This window comes from Lepisosteus platostomus, chromosome 14, assembly GCF_059453375.1.
Source record: "Lepisosteus platostomus isolate fLepPlt1 chromosome 14, fLepPlt1.hap1, whole genome shotgun sequence".
In the NCBI taxonomy this organism is placed as follows: domain Eukaryota; kingdom Metazoa; phylum Chordata; class Actinopteri; order Semionotiformes; family Lepisosteidae; genus Lepisosteus; species Lepisosteus platostomus.
The window spans coordinates 17716799-17731106 of record NC_142624.1 but is presented as its reverse complement, the minus strand read 5'-3'; the positions used below and the strand labels follow the sequence as shown (position 1 = coordinate 17731106).

Here is a 14308-nt window from a genome sequence, read left to right as displayed (position 1 = left end):
ACTAGTGATGTGACACATAGCACAGACATCACAGTTGAGCCTGGGGTTGCTCTGACAGGCAGAGCTGACTTGCAACAGACAATTCCTTCTTGTGGTATTAATACAGAAAGTAGTGCTCATTGTATTTCTTAAAAAACACAACAGAACCAGAGATAAAAGGCTATGGAATAATAAAAGGCACATTTTGCTGCATTTTCCAAAAGGAAATACTGCTCAAATATTTCTACAGTGGAATTTTATATGGTAAATTTGGCTTGTGGTGAACAATATGTAGCTAAGACTAAAACAGAGTCCTACATTAACAAAAGAAAAATGTTTAAAATGAAAAATGTGTACCATTTGATTCGAGGTTCCATTTGAGTCATACCTACCTCCTACGGAGATAGTTATGATCTCATACCCAATTCTTTTTCCTACAGGGGACTGTAGACCCAGTAAGGTCAGCATGTTTGAGTGGACATAAAGATAGTACAGTAACTGTTATCAAGAATAACACAAATCAGCAGAATTTGTTGGATTATCTCTTTTAGTCTCAGATGCCTGCACCTGAAGACTAAATGCATGCAGTGTCCTTTGTAGACAGTTTTTATCTTAATCCAAAAATAAAAGATTTTTTAAATGTATATAAAAACATTTTATTTTCCAGCACTAAAAATATAAATGGACAAGGTACAGTATATGCAACAAAAACTGGAGCACAGTTTTTGTTAAACAAACGTTTAATGCCCCAGTTAACATTAATTTATCTCATTATTTCATTATTTAATAAAATGGAAAGAAATGTGTTATTTTAACATTATATTTTTATTTAAGCTCCAACCTCCCCAAAGGGGAGGAAACATGAAAGCAATCAGAGAATAAATCTGACCATATAGACTTTGTCTAGCAAAACACAATGTACTTTTCAATGTTTTAGTAAAAAAAATAGGAAGAAAAAAGGGAGATAAACATACTATACAAAGAATCTGAATTGTATCTCAATAGCAGTGATGCAAGCTGTCAACGTAATGATAGTGGCTCAGTGCTGCCATGGTATGGACCTTTCTAGAAGCAAAATATCATGTAAATATCCTAACCAAATTCACAAAAAAGAAATAGCAAGCTCTATCCATCTCTTCAGAAAATATTTATTTGCTACAGCCATTCCTGCTAAGAAATATCCCTTGTCAATCTTTGAATGTGTTAACTGAGATACTCCAGAGAAAGTTTTGTCCCAAAACAAGTAAATAAGTGACGATTACCCTGGATGTACAGAATTGTTAATTATGGTTTATTTGTAACATAATCTGATCTCATAAATCATAAATCAAGCTGCATATGACCTGAATTATACAAGATGGTAAACTATTTTTTTTAATGATGCAGATATATTTTCCAAGATCACCTCCCAGTCTGAAGTAAGGTTCCCCCTTTTCAACTATAAATTCTAAACTGATAACACTGAGAGGGGCTTAATACTGTGAGAAAGAAGAATATGTGTAACTGTGTACTTATGTGGAAGCAACCCTAATTAAACAGATATTATTAAATAGATCATATAGTGGTGAGGGAGTAGAGGTGAATCCCAAGAAACACCAGAATCACGAAGAAATTAACAAGACCTGAGGTATAAAAAAATCCGGAAGAAAATATTAACCTTGTAAGTGGTGGAATGTATGCAGGCTAGAGTTTTCAAATATGTCCTTCAGAATAATAAAGAGGTCATTTTAAATTTCAGCTGGGACAGCAGCTCTGAATCTCTCAGTTCTGACCACATTATGGGGCCTTCTCAAAATTCAATTCTACAGATCCTATAATCTTTCCCTCGTCCTTGAAACATTCATAATGTTATAACAAGTACCAAAAGAAACTAAAATCTTTATCTAGGCATGTATGTTCCTAAAACAAATTAAGTATACAATTTTTTGGATGCTGATTAACTGCTTTTGTTCAATTAATTAATTTATTATAGCAGTCAAGGGACTCTTGACAATTTCATAATATTATATCACCTGAATAGTTAGTTAACTGAATAAAATAGAAGTTAACTGGGCAAAGAAGATGAGAGGATTTATCATGTTGCATGTTAACCTTGGTGAAAATAAAAAACAAAAACAAAAATGACCTTATAAATCTTATTTATAAAACACAATGTCTTTGGGCCATCAGTATGTTGGTACTAATTTGTGTGGTATTTTCACAACAATTTCTAATTTGGCATGACATTCCAGCCAATCGGTGATAAGTCATGATCTGGGAAACTGACAGTTTGCCAAGATTCACCTATTATCATTCTTTATTTCTGTCTCGCCAGTTCCACTGCACCACAAATGACTGGCTGCATCAAGTTTTCGATGGAAACCTGACTGTAAGACTGTAACTTGCCCCCATTTCTGGTGTGACAACATGCCAGCAGGACAAAGTCCTGTATGTCTTCAAGTTTGTGTAGTGTGTATGTATGTTCCTAAAACAAATTAAGTATACAATTTTTTGGATGCTGATTAACTGCTTTTGTTCAATTAATTAATTTATTATAGCAGTCAAGGGACTCTTGACAATTTCATAATATTATATCACCTGAATAGTTAGTTAACTGAATAAAATAGAAGTTAACTGGGCAAAGAAGATGAGAGGATTTATCATGTTGCATGTTAACCTTGGTGAAAATAAAAAACAAAAACAAAAATGACCTTATAAATCTTATTTATAAAACACAATGTCTTTGGGCCATCAGTATGTTGGTACTAATTTGTGTGGTATTTTCACAACAATTTCTAATTTGGCATGACATTCCAGCCAATCGGTGATAAGTCATGATCTGGGAAACTGACAGTTTGCCAAGATTCACCTATTATCATTCTTTATTTCTGTCTCGCCAGTTCCACTGCACCACAAATGACTGGCTGCATCAAGTTTTCGATGGAAACCTGACTGTAAGACTGTAACTTGCCCCCATTTCTGGTGTGACAACATGCCAGCAGGACAAAGTCCTGTATGTCTTCAAGTTTGTGTAGTGAGATGAGAATGTGGCATTTACACTTGCATGTCCAACTCACTAGACTTGAGCCCCATTGAAAATTTCCGTGTTAAGCTGAGATTACCTGTTTAGAGACCAGGGAACAGACACATGCCTGTCTAGCTTCTACGAGAGGAATGGGACAGACTCTCACAAGACACCGTCTGCAACCGGATGCAAAGCTGCATTATACATAGAGTGTACAGCTTGTGTTACTTCTAACAGATGCTACAAACCTGTGAATAGTTAAAAAAATTCATAACCAATTATTTTTTGTTATACCAACCCCAACTTGTAATAGCCAATTGCATGTTGTTTACATCTCAGCTGGCAGCAATGAATCCTGCAGCCTCGCACATGGGAGAACAAGAAAGTGTAAGGAAACTCATCTGATCTGTCTGCTTTCAAATTACTCGTCTTTTAACATATCACAAGCTTCACATTCTCCTGACCTGAGGCTCAGAGGATCCGGCCCACACAGACACCATGTCTGCAACTCGAGTGCCAAGAGAGCCTTCACTGACTAATCCCACCCAAAACTCAGCACTGCACAACCAGCTGTGCATCAGCAAGCACCTTTGCTGGTTAAGCTTCTGGTGTGGCACCTCTCCTGTGCATTTTACAGTTGGCAGTACTGATGACACATCTTGATCACAATAATGAATCATTAATCTTTCATGTCTGTCCAATAACATGTCAGTGCACATCATTTAAAAATGATTGCATGCCATTTTCTTCATGAAAATATGATGGATTTCCTGTAACTATAATTGATTTTTTCTTTTGGATGCAGAAAATGATCAACTCTGCAACACTGTTTAACCCCCCCTTCACTTAAAGAAGGTCAGATCACAGTCAATTTTATCAAATTCACTGAAGAAGAATGTTTATTAATACTTCACCGCATGCCCTGTGGCTGCTCCAGTTGGGTTGTACTTTATTTTTCCTTAACATTTTACATGAGGTGAGTGCAGTTTTTCTGAAGTCACACTGCATCGCATTTTTACAAGTATCTGAGCATATAAAGCATTCAGTCACAAATGTAAGAATATTAACATTTGAGTAACTGAAGGCAAATGAAAACAAATATATGTATCAGATTTGGAAAACAAATCATTGCAGACAGATGACATTCTGAGTTCTAGCGGAGCTACAGTAGACAAACTGGTCTATATGACACACACTGGAACACACAAAAAAAAACAGATAGACAATGGATAAAAAATATGTCTGGTGTAAGAAATATAGTACAGTTCTGGTTATCTGTCTTGATCACTTATATGCTTAAGTGCAGGGGAGGGGGAAACCTGTTTATCGAGATGGAAAAAAAAGATTTCTTTATCCCATTCAGTAACAAAAAAAAAAAAGCAGATGAAAATGCTCTCTACAAAATGCTGGGCAGCATCTCTATTTACTCTCATCAGAATCAGACTTCTCTGATCTCACACCATAATGTCCTAGTTCTCCAATTGGTCAGGTGACAAGGGAGGGTACATTATTATTCCCTACTGCTTTCTGGAGAATGATTTCTAGACAAGAACTGAACTTGTCAGAGCCTACTGCCCTTTTACACAGTATAGAGATCCAGCCATTCAGAATGCACACCATTCAGATGGCACACCATTCACAGCCATTCAGATACTGCAGCAACTGCAGATACAGCAGAATAAAAATGCTACTGATTTGTACAAAATGTCCACGCAAAAGTATTCAACCCCTTTCCATTTTGCTAAATTACAAATGATGCAATGATGCATAAGTTAATTATTTTAAAAACTTAAATGCTCAAACTATGCTTTTTTGTGCTAAATGTTAAATGTCTGCAAAACACAGAAAGCAAACTCAAAAAATAAAATATTGTCTGAGATGTTTTATTGTCAGGATCTTATTTTATTCCCTTGACTTTTTCAGAAAAATAAAAAAATGTTTAGCAAAAAAGGCCCAACTTTCTATGCAATTTAAAAGTGCATTAGCCATCTCAAATAACTGCTTCTGACTAGCTCCCTGTAAACAGATCACTGTCCCTCAACTCAATCTTTCGGTTCCAATAACAAGACCTACCTTAACATCATAGATTTCAGTGACACCTCAACACATTTTTATTATTTTTCCAGAGATACATTTTAACGTGTGACTAGCTGAGTTAACATTACAGTAAAGCTAGATAATTTTAAAAAAAATAATAAATTTATGCTACAGTGTTCATCCATCATATCTTATTTTTTATCTGACCTTTGACAATTTGAAACCAATGAGCAAACATAATGTGATAAACCACCTGTGAAACCTCACACACACAGTGCTTTCTGTCTCCTTTTTTAAATAAGAATTTCTTATCAACATTAACTAACAATAAGGACCTTCATTTGCTTTTCTACTGAGGAACTTTTTAAAGCTCTGGCCATTAACAAAGCAAGCATGATCTTAAAATTGTAAATGTCAATCTTTGATTGGACAATTTAATCTTTTTCTCCCAATGTCCAGATTGTTCATGCATAATAGCTGATGATATTGATTAATCAAAGGAGAAGCATCAGTTTTTCAAAAATGTTACTTGCCTGTCTGATTTTATGAATTTGCTTTCTAGCCTGTAATGTGAAAAGCCAGCTCTGAAAAAGATCATTAAGGCAGTGGATCTTTCCATTGGAAAGACGCCAACGTAAGTGCATAGTAACTTATTCTAAATAAACTTGCAGAGAAGCTGGGGATTCTCATTCGTTCTGCTTTAACCCTATATCTTCAAAAGCCCTCAGTCATCTTTGTATAAACCCTGTTCCCTGTCTCTCTTAAAATTAATGCTTGTGTTTCCTGAACTAAGAACTAGTTACACACTTTCTTTTTGTAAGGCTTAACTCAATCCATTGCAAATTCTCCCCCCCCACCAGTCCCATAACTGCATTTTCTCCAAGCTTTTATCACTGGCTGCTATACAGAACATCAATTTACTTTCAATAGTGGAGGCTTGTATTTGCGAACCTCTAAGACTCGCTGTAAAAATTCTTCAAAAGCTAGAGAGAAATTTTAAAGATTAAAGGTTATTGGCAATCACTGGCTCAAAGGAAAGACACTGAAGGCTTCAGTGATTGCATTGAAAAAGACAACGGGATAATAAATGGTCTTGAAGCTGTTAAATAAGGGAGCATTCAACATCATAGGCACGTGAAATGAAAACATGACATAGTCTGAGAATGAAAAGGTATTCAGACTCAACTTAATGGATCAAAAGATAACACTCAAGCTTTCAGCATACCTATAACTTTGGGAAATGGCAGCTGCAAAATCTGGAGAGAAATTGGGATGCAAGTTTCCATTTATTTCGTACTACTAATAACTTCATCCATCTGGCTGGGTTCACCTTCCAAGGTATTCTCACACTCTGTTCCAAGTGGAATTTTAAAATGGCCATTACATACTGAGGTGAAGGTGCGAGCAAATGAAAATGCTAATACCAGTTGTAAAAAAAGTAGAGTCATGTTTCAACTGAATATGCTTCTGCAAACAAGTTTGTACAAACAGTCTCAATATTTGAAAAAAAATATTTTCAACCCAATTTAGATTTGCCACACACTGCATGACTGGTATTTTAAAGGTATTCATATTTCAGAAAGCACTAAACATCCAATCATTTTCTGTTAAAATAACTTTTAATAAATTTATTAAAGAAGTACTTACCTCCATCGGAGTGATGTAGTCATTCATTCCACTGTTATAGACATAAATCATGGCATCATAAAGCTGGTTTTCCCAACATAATTTTACCACCTGAAAGCAAACATGATTAGTCAATACTCAATCTTTTAATAAATCACATTGTTACCTGATGGACACTAAGCATTCCTGTGATGTTTTTAAGATTTGTGATCTGCCAAAGACACATGGAAGGCCTTTAAGGCAATTCACAATACTTTGTAAACTACTAAAACTGTTCATTGTCACTCTTACCATTGCTTGTTTTAGTATTTCTTTATTTATTATTATTCCATAGGTAAACATGTCTTCCTACTGACAGAGGCCATTGTGTTAAAGAAGGTCCCTTGTGACATCATATTTGAAACACTTTGAGTTCTTCATATCTCATTTTCCCTCTTTGTAAAGGCCAGAGAGTTAATCTCATTGTTATTACTACACCCGGGAACAAATGTAACACTAGCAATCATTTCTTGGGGATAGAAAAGACTTTTTGCATTTCATATCATTTGACCTTGTTGCTGTATGATCTAGCAGCACATACACCACATATCAGTATGTTAAAGATGGCTAAGCTTAGGGTTTAACTTTGCAACAATTTGCTATACTGTTTGATAGCAAGAGGTCCGTTTCAACTGTACTGGCATTACAAAAAAACTGCTCATTTTTCTAAATTAGAGGAATGGAACAGCTCAAAGGAGAAGCACCAATCAGGAGAGGCTGGTGGTGGAGGGATTGAGACCTTTCCTTAAATATCTCGTTAAACTACAAAGGTCATGCCAATCTCAATCTCCTAAAGAAACTAAGTTCTTGTAGCATTACAGGACAAGTGTGGAGCTGTGGACAAAATCACCCATATTCTTCTGTTACTTTACCTACTCTGTTTCCAGAAATCGTATGAAAGGCTCATTCTGTAGGGATTGCAGTTATCTATATATCTTTTTTACGGAACCTCTGCTGAATGCAAATTTGCTGGCACGGTCTTTGATCTTTTGCAGCTGTTGATGATCTTTTAGCAATTTCTTTCCCTTTTCTGAAGCAGACTTAAAGCCCATTGTGTTTTGCTGAAATTTCAAGATCACATTTATGCAAATTTCATAAATTTAATAAATACAAGGTCTGACTGTGCTTTATGGGCATACTTTGGAAGTCTACAATCTTGATCCCAAATATTTCTGATTGACTTTTTGAAAAGCAGGTGAACTTTATGTTTTTTTACTGTCTAATACTGTTTGCTTCAAATCTACATCTGAATAAAATACCTTATCTAGATGGAAAGGCGTGAGTTCAGAAACATTAGAAGTATGGGATCTGATTTCTGTTTCTGATAAAGCCACTATTACAGTGGATCATGTATTAATAATAGGACCAGTATTTTTATTTTAATCTCCTACATTTGTACATGAATGTGTATATAATTCAATATGTCTTGATCAACTGATGATCAACTGTTTGATTCCAATATTAAGCAAACACACTAAGGAAAAGTCTATATAATGATTTAGAAGCTAGAACAAAAACTAGAAAGATAGTACAGATGCAGCCATTCAAAATGGGTGAGGTATTTCGCGGCATACCCCGGTGGGCGTGTCACGGTATCACGCAGTTCACGTGTGTCACGTGGCTAACTATCCGGCGTCGCCTTGTAAAACCGCCAGGGGGAGCTTAACCTCTCATGTACAGCATTTGAGCCTTTAATTTTGAACTGTGTATTACAGAATGTTAATCATCAGTCATTAAAATGTTGGCATATTTTATGAAAGCAAGATTGCTCAGTTGGACAAAAGTACACAACCTACCTTTATCAGAAATATTTATGCATCAAAGCCTTTACTGAAGATATTACTAATAGTATTAATAATGGATGACTTTGGACAAGCTGTATACTCAAAGTATAATTTCTTTAGCACATTTGTACAAGCACTTGGAATCTGTCCAAGCCATACTTTGTCAGGCATTTTGTTTTACTTCAACGGGCATAAAAACTTCCTTGCTTTTAACAGGGCGTTTCATAATTTCTAACTACGAAAATGATTTAAAATGCGACACTTATCATTCAACTAGAGCTTAAAATATCACAAGGATCCTCAAGAGCACAGCAAAGAGTGTATTAAAAGACACTTGTATTTATCAACGCTTTCTTTTCCGTATACCAGATTTTATGGAACCACTTCAGAGGGGTGTCAGCCAGTCAGATTCCAGGAATCAGCACTTTAAAGGAAAAATACACACCGGTATTCCATTTCTCCCTAACGATTTTAAGCATCAAAGTATTTAACTAGCATGTGAAATAGCGTGTGAAAAAGTGGTAGTTTTAAGCTTTTCTGCTAATATAATATGGAATCGCGTATCTAAAGAATTTAATAACGGTATTCGTGTGCTGCCACAGGGCTGTGTAGGGCTGTTTCGCCTGCCTGTTCATGCAAGCTGTCTTGTAGCCGACTGGTCTAGGTGCGTGACTACCAACTGGCAGGTTGTGTGTTCGAATCCAGCTGGTGCTGGACTTTTCTTTTAACAAACATTTCTTCTAAAAAATAGAATAGCGATATTATGGACAATCAATTGACTTTTAGATTTCAAAATATCGCAACATGATCGATATTTGCGATATTTTGAACATATCTTCCCTTCTGACAGCGGTTCCTGCTTCTATTGTGTGTGTGTGTGCAACAGAGTAAATTTTTATAGAGAAATGGAGGCTGGACAGTATGCGTTACAATATAAACATTTATATTGATTTAAATCGTGTTCTGATTTAAATCGCAAACGCGTGTTTAATTATATGTGTTTTTTTAATCATAATCAGGCTAATGCAACATAAATTGATACAGTATCTTTGTCTTCTAAGTATCTTAATAAACTTTCAGCATAGCTTTCTACCTGTCAAGATTTATATTTCTTGGGATTTTGGGATCAAACGTGGAAGGATTAGATTATAATCGTTTTTATTTGTCAAATACGTGATTGTATTTCTGAATGTTATGTGACAACTACAGTAGTTCACTGCTTTAAATACATCGAATTAAGAAAGTTATGTGTAGCACTTTAGATCTTTTTTCTGAACCAGGGAAAATCTGATCATGTTTCTCTATAACAATAATAAAAAACTTTATTTTACATATCGCCTTTAAAAGTGGCATCTCAAAGCAATACAGTAGATCGAAACAGTTAAAAGGGACCAAATTAAATACCAGACAATCGCAAACGTGTTTTCAATAAAATTATTTTATTCATTCAGCAGTTTGTGAGAGGGACATCCAGCAGAGAGAGACACACACACCGGTTTTCATTGACTAAATTGTTTTTTTTCAATTCCTCTTGTCTAACAGGAATGTTTTGTTTGTGGACAGACTGTTAGACAAGAGGAAAAGACCGCCTCCTCCTACGAAGCATTAATCGCGTATCTAAGGAAAATTGCAGTATACCTTTGTTCATGCACATCATTATACAGTATCTCAATTTGTATTTCGATAAAAAAAATCGTTTGCCCAGCCACTACTGTTGTTATTGTTTTTATCCTGTAAAGCGTTTCCTTTTTCTGCGTTTTCCATTTCCTTTTTCTGATCACTCGCTTTCTGGATACACATCTCACCTGTCCTGTTCTTTGTTTTCCTGGTTTGCTGATTATGCCTGCTGCGGTCCACTCCTACCCTCACACCTAAAGAATACTATTTTAAATTTCTTGGCGCAGTTCATTAACCCTTGTATGTGCTGCCCGCGCCCAAAATGCAATTAAAAAAAAGTCAAAAACCGCGCTCAAAATGCAATTTAGAGCTTAATAAGATACACTCCACAGGCAAAATTAAAGACAAAATTAAAGACGATTAAAATCTGTAATCTTTCCACTTGAACTGTGAGTCATCGGACAGTTTCTGCTTTGTGTAAGGATGGTGAGAAAGCTGTGCTCAATGTATTTAAGGGACTTAAAAGTAAAAGGAGCTTCATATTGCTTGACTAATTTTAAAAACCAAGTTATAAATGCAGACGCTCCCTCGGTGCCGCGCCGGGTGTAAATATCAAAGTATACATTCCCAACAAGAATTGTACCCATCTGTCATGCAAATAAAACACCTTGAATTGAATTGAATTGAGGGAGAGAGGGGGGTAGTGGGACAGAGATACTGTAGACAGACTCAAGGCAAATAAGATACTTATGGGTACGCAGGCATTCACGACAGCAACATACGAAATGTTTGCACGCACTGTATAGTTAAGTTATTACTTGGTTTTCAAAGTGCAACGAAACACAATATTGTTGTTGCTGCTGTTCTGGTTGTTTTTATCCCGTAAAGCGTTTTGAGAAGCCACCTTTAAAGGTGATATATACTGTAAAACCGCTGATTCTTATGGAATGTGTTCCGCAGGAGATTCAAATTTTTATTTATTTATTTTTTAATCGCGTATCTTAGGAAATCTCAGTATAACTTTGTTCATGAACAGTGGCATGTTACATTATCATTCGTTTTTTTAACAAGGCTCGCCAGCTAATGTGAATCGAAACCTGTCTTGCTAGCTTTTAAAGTCGTGCATGTGTAAACTGTACTAGAGGGCATGCAAGTTACTCTGCCCCTTTCAGCTGCAGGGAGTCCCTCTGCTGCAACACACAGCAGACAGAACGGGAGACTATTTCCTTTCATATCTGACACCAGTGAAGTAAAAGGGGTGTCTAAAGGGGTGATTTCAGACCACATTTTAGTTACTTTATTTTGTTTACTTTTAACATTTCTGTAATTTACAGTAGATGTCACAATAGAAGCCCGAAGCCTATTATACTCAGTCTAGCCTTGGATCCTCTGAGTCCCATGACTCAGTCTTGTCTGCTTTCCTAGAATAAAACCAGTTAAGTCTTGTGTACTATGCAATTTATATTTTCCGATTCCATGCATTCCCTTAATGTTTAGAGTTTACTATATTCTCCAGACTCAAACACATAAGTACTAATAGCTCTGTCCCTTTAGGAGACTCTTTGCAGTACTGTGTCCCACTACCCCCATGAATTCTTTAGGTTGGGTCTAATATTTTCCAGTAATATACAGAATGGGATACAAAATGCTGTCAGGCAGGTAACAGAAAAGAGAAAAATATAAATATTTCCATTTTACAGACGTTCACACATTTATAACATTTTGGCTCAATAAAAAGCTAACCCAATAATTAAATGTGATAAAGTATAGTTTGGATGAGGTTTTATTTAATCTCTGACCAAGGGAAACGTTTCATTTTTTCAAAGAAATGTTTGTTAAAAAATAAAGTCATAGTTCCATGGGATTCAATCACAGACCATGTGACATGGGAGTCAGGAAACTAACACACAGCGCCACCGGATTTAATAACGCAATAAAAACGCTATAAAATAATGTGACTGGGCACAGAAAAAGTTTACAGCACAGTACAATAATAAATGCTGACCATGACTTTAGAAGCATAAATTACCTTACACTCAATTTAAACACAAGCTGTCTTTCTGTATGAACCTCTAAGCTGGTTCATACAGAAAATGTAGAAATGCATTAGCCTGATTATGATTAAAAAACACATAATTAAACACGCGTTTGCGATTTAAATCAGAACACGATTTAAATCAATATAAATGTTTATATTGTAACGCATACTGTCCAGCCTCCATTTCTCTATAAAAATTTACTCTGTTGCACACACACACACAATAGAAGCAGGAACCGCTGTCAGAAGGGAAGATATGTTCAAAATATCGCAAATATCGATCATGTTGCGATATTTTGAAATATAAAAGTCAATTGATTGTCCATAATATCGCTATTCTATTTTTTTGAAGAAATGTTTGTTAAAAGAAAAGTCCAGCACCAGCTGGATTCGAACACACAACCTGCCAGTTGGAAGTCACGCACCTAGACCAGTATACAAGACAGCTCGCATGAACAGGCAGGCGAAACAGCCCTACACAGCCCTGTCGCAGTACACGGATATAATCATACCGTTATTAAATTCTTTAGATACGCGATTCCATATTATATTCCCTTTTAATCAAATTCTAAAAGTATGCTTGTTGACTCCGGTATCACGTTAGTTAAAGACTTCGAAGCTTAAAATGTTTAGGGAGAAATGGAATACTGGTGTGTATTTTTTTCTTTAAAGTACCAAGACCAGCTATATACTGTATGTTTATGTTCCAAAATTAATATTGTTTATGGCCTTCACACGCGTTACAGTATGCTCCTATTCTTTTTATGCTCAGCTAGTAAGATTTCCCTTCAGTGGTAAAATTCAATATCTACAACGGGCACAGTAAAGACGTTTACAGTAAGTCTTTCTACGACAGACCAACGGACCACGAGTGCCCCTGTCGGTCAACCAATCACGCACCGCGTCATAATGCGTCATGATACGCGATACCGCAGCCAATTACCTGCGGTACGTGTCTGTACCGCTCACTTTGAATGGCTGCATCTGTATTTAACATCAGTGTGTCCAGCCACAATGGAAGTTTGTACCTCATTTGTATATTTACCTGTAATTATATTAGTGATAATATAAGCAATTCACAGTCCTTCAATAATATTACACATCCCATGATCTCATGTTTTAGTGGACATTTCCTGCCACAGTATTTTATACTTCTTTCTGTGGCTATAGCCACATCTCAGGTCAAGAAGAGTTAAACAGATCTCTCAATATCCATAATAATACATAAAAGCTTTCCCAGCTGTGCAATTTGCAGAACTTATCTGAGGCTAATCTATATCATTTCTCATGTCATGAGTGCGCTGGGTAACTGGGCAGAGAGGCAGCTGGGTGCTCTGTCCCCCTTTCCATCTTTGTTATAGAATGGCCCAGCCAGCACTGCGCTGAGCTCTGATTACAGAATCAATCACAGGCACTTGCACCCGTCAGCCTGCACAATCCTAATGGACTTGTGTGTAAAGGTCCATGCGAATAACCAGCTGAGCCTAAAGATCCAGTCATAACACAAACAGAGCAACAGCTCAAAAGCAGAGAAACTCACTTCTGAAAACACAGAGGCACAAAAGCATGTGTGTTGGTAAGGATGAACCGCAGAAGGAAAGTGTTACCTTTTTTAAAATAAAGCAGCAATGTAAGTGGAAATAATAAAGAACGATGATTGAGATGTATGGACAGGGGTTTAATAATGACATAAATATAGGGCTTTCAAGAACAACGTACACCAAACTGTAGGAACTAAGTTTAGCCTGGAAACCAAATAGTTAAAACGGAACATGTGGCTAATCAACCCTACGAACTGGCATATGTACTGTAATAGAGGGATTCAGGTTCAACAGGACAGGTCAGTGTAAATAATAAATAAAAAAAAGCTGACTAGCATTCAAAGCTCGCTTCATCTAATGATTGAGTTCAGATAGGTGTAATAGGTGACTAGCCTTGGCAAAGACTGTTTTGAAACACTTTCCCCAGTGTTTGATTTCCCCAGCTCAGTAACACTTGCAGTTGTGTGAGTTAGTGCTGAATAAGCAGGATTTCTTTATGGATGTTAAATTAAAAAGACCCAAACTGCTCTTAATTCTTCCGTTCATTTATGCCACTGATCATAAGTCACTCACCCAACACTGACGATTCGGTATATTGAAAATGAAGCTTTATAAACACGTATACTTTGCATTGCACTAAATC

At 36.2% G+C, this 14308-nt stretch overlaps 1 protein-coding gene across 1 annotated transcript in view; it reads right to left on the bottom strand.

The window, feature by feature from the left end:
• Nucleotides 1–14308, bottom strand: part of vps8 (VPS8 subunit of CORVET complex) — a 387878-nt gene that overhangs the window by 301982 nt on the left and 71588 nt on the right. Inside the window, exon 22 of the mRNA XM_088607294.1 lies at nt 6668–6757. Coding sequence (XP_088463420.1) covers nt 6668–6757 — 90 coding nt within the window. The remainder of the gene's footprint in view (nt 1–6667; nt 6758–14308) is intronic.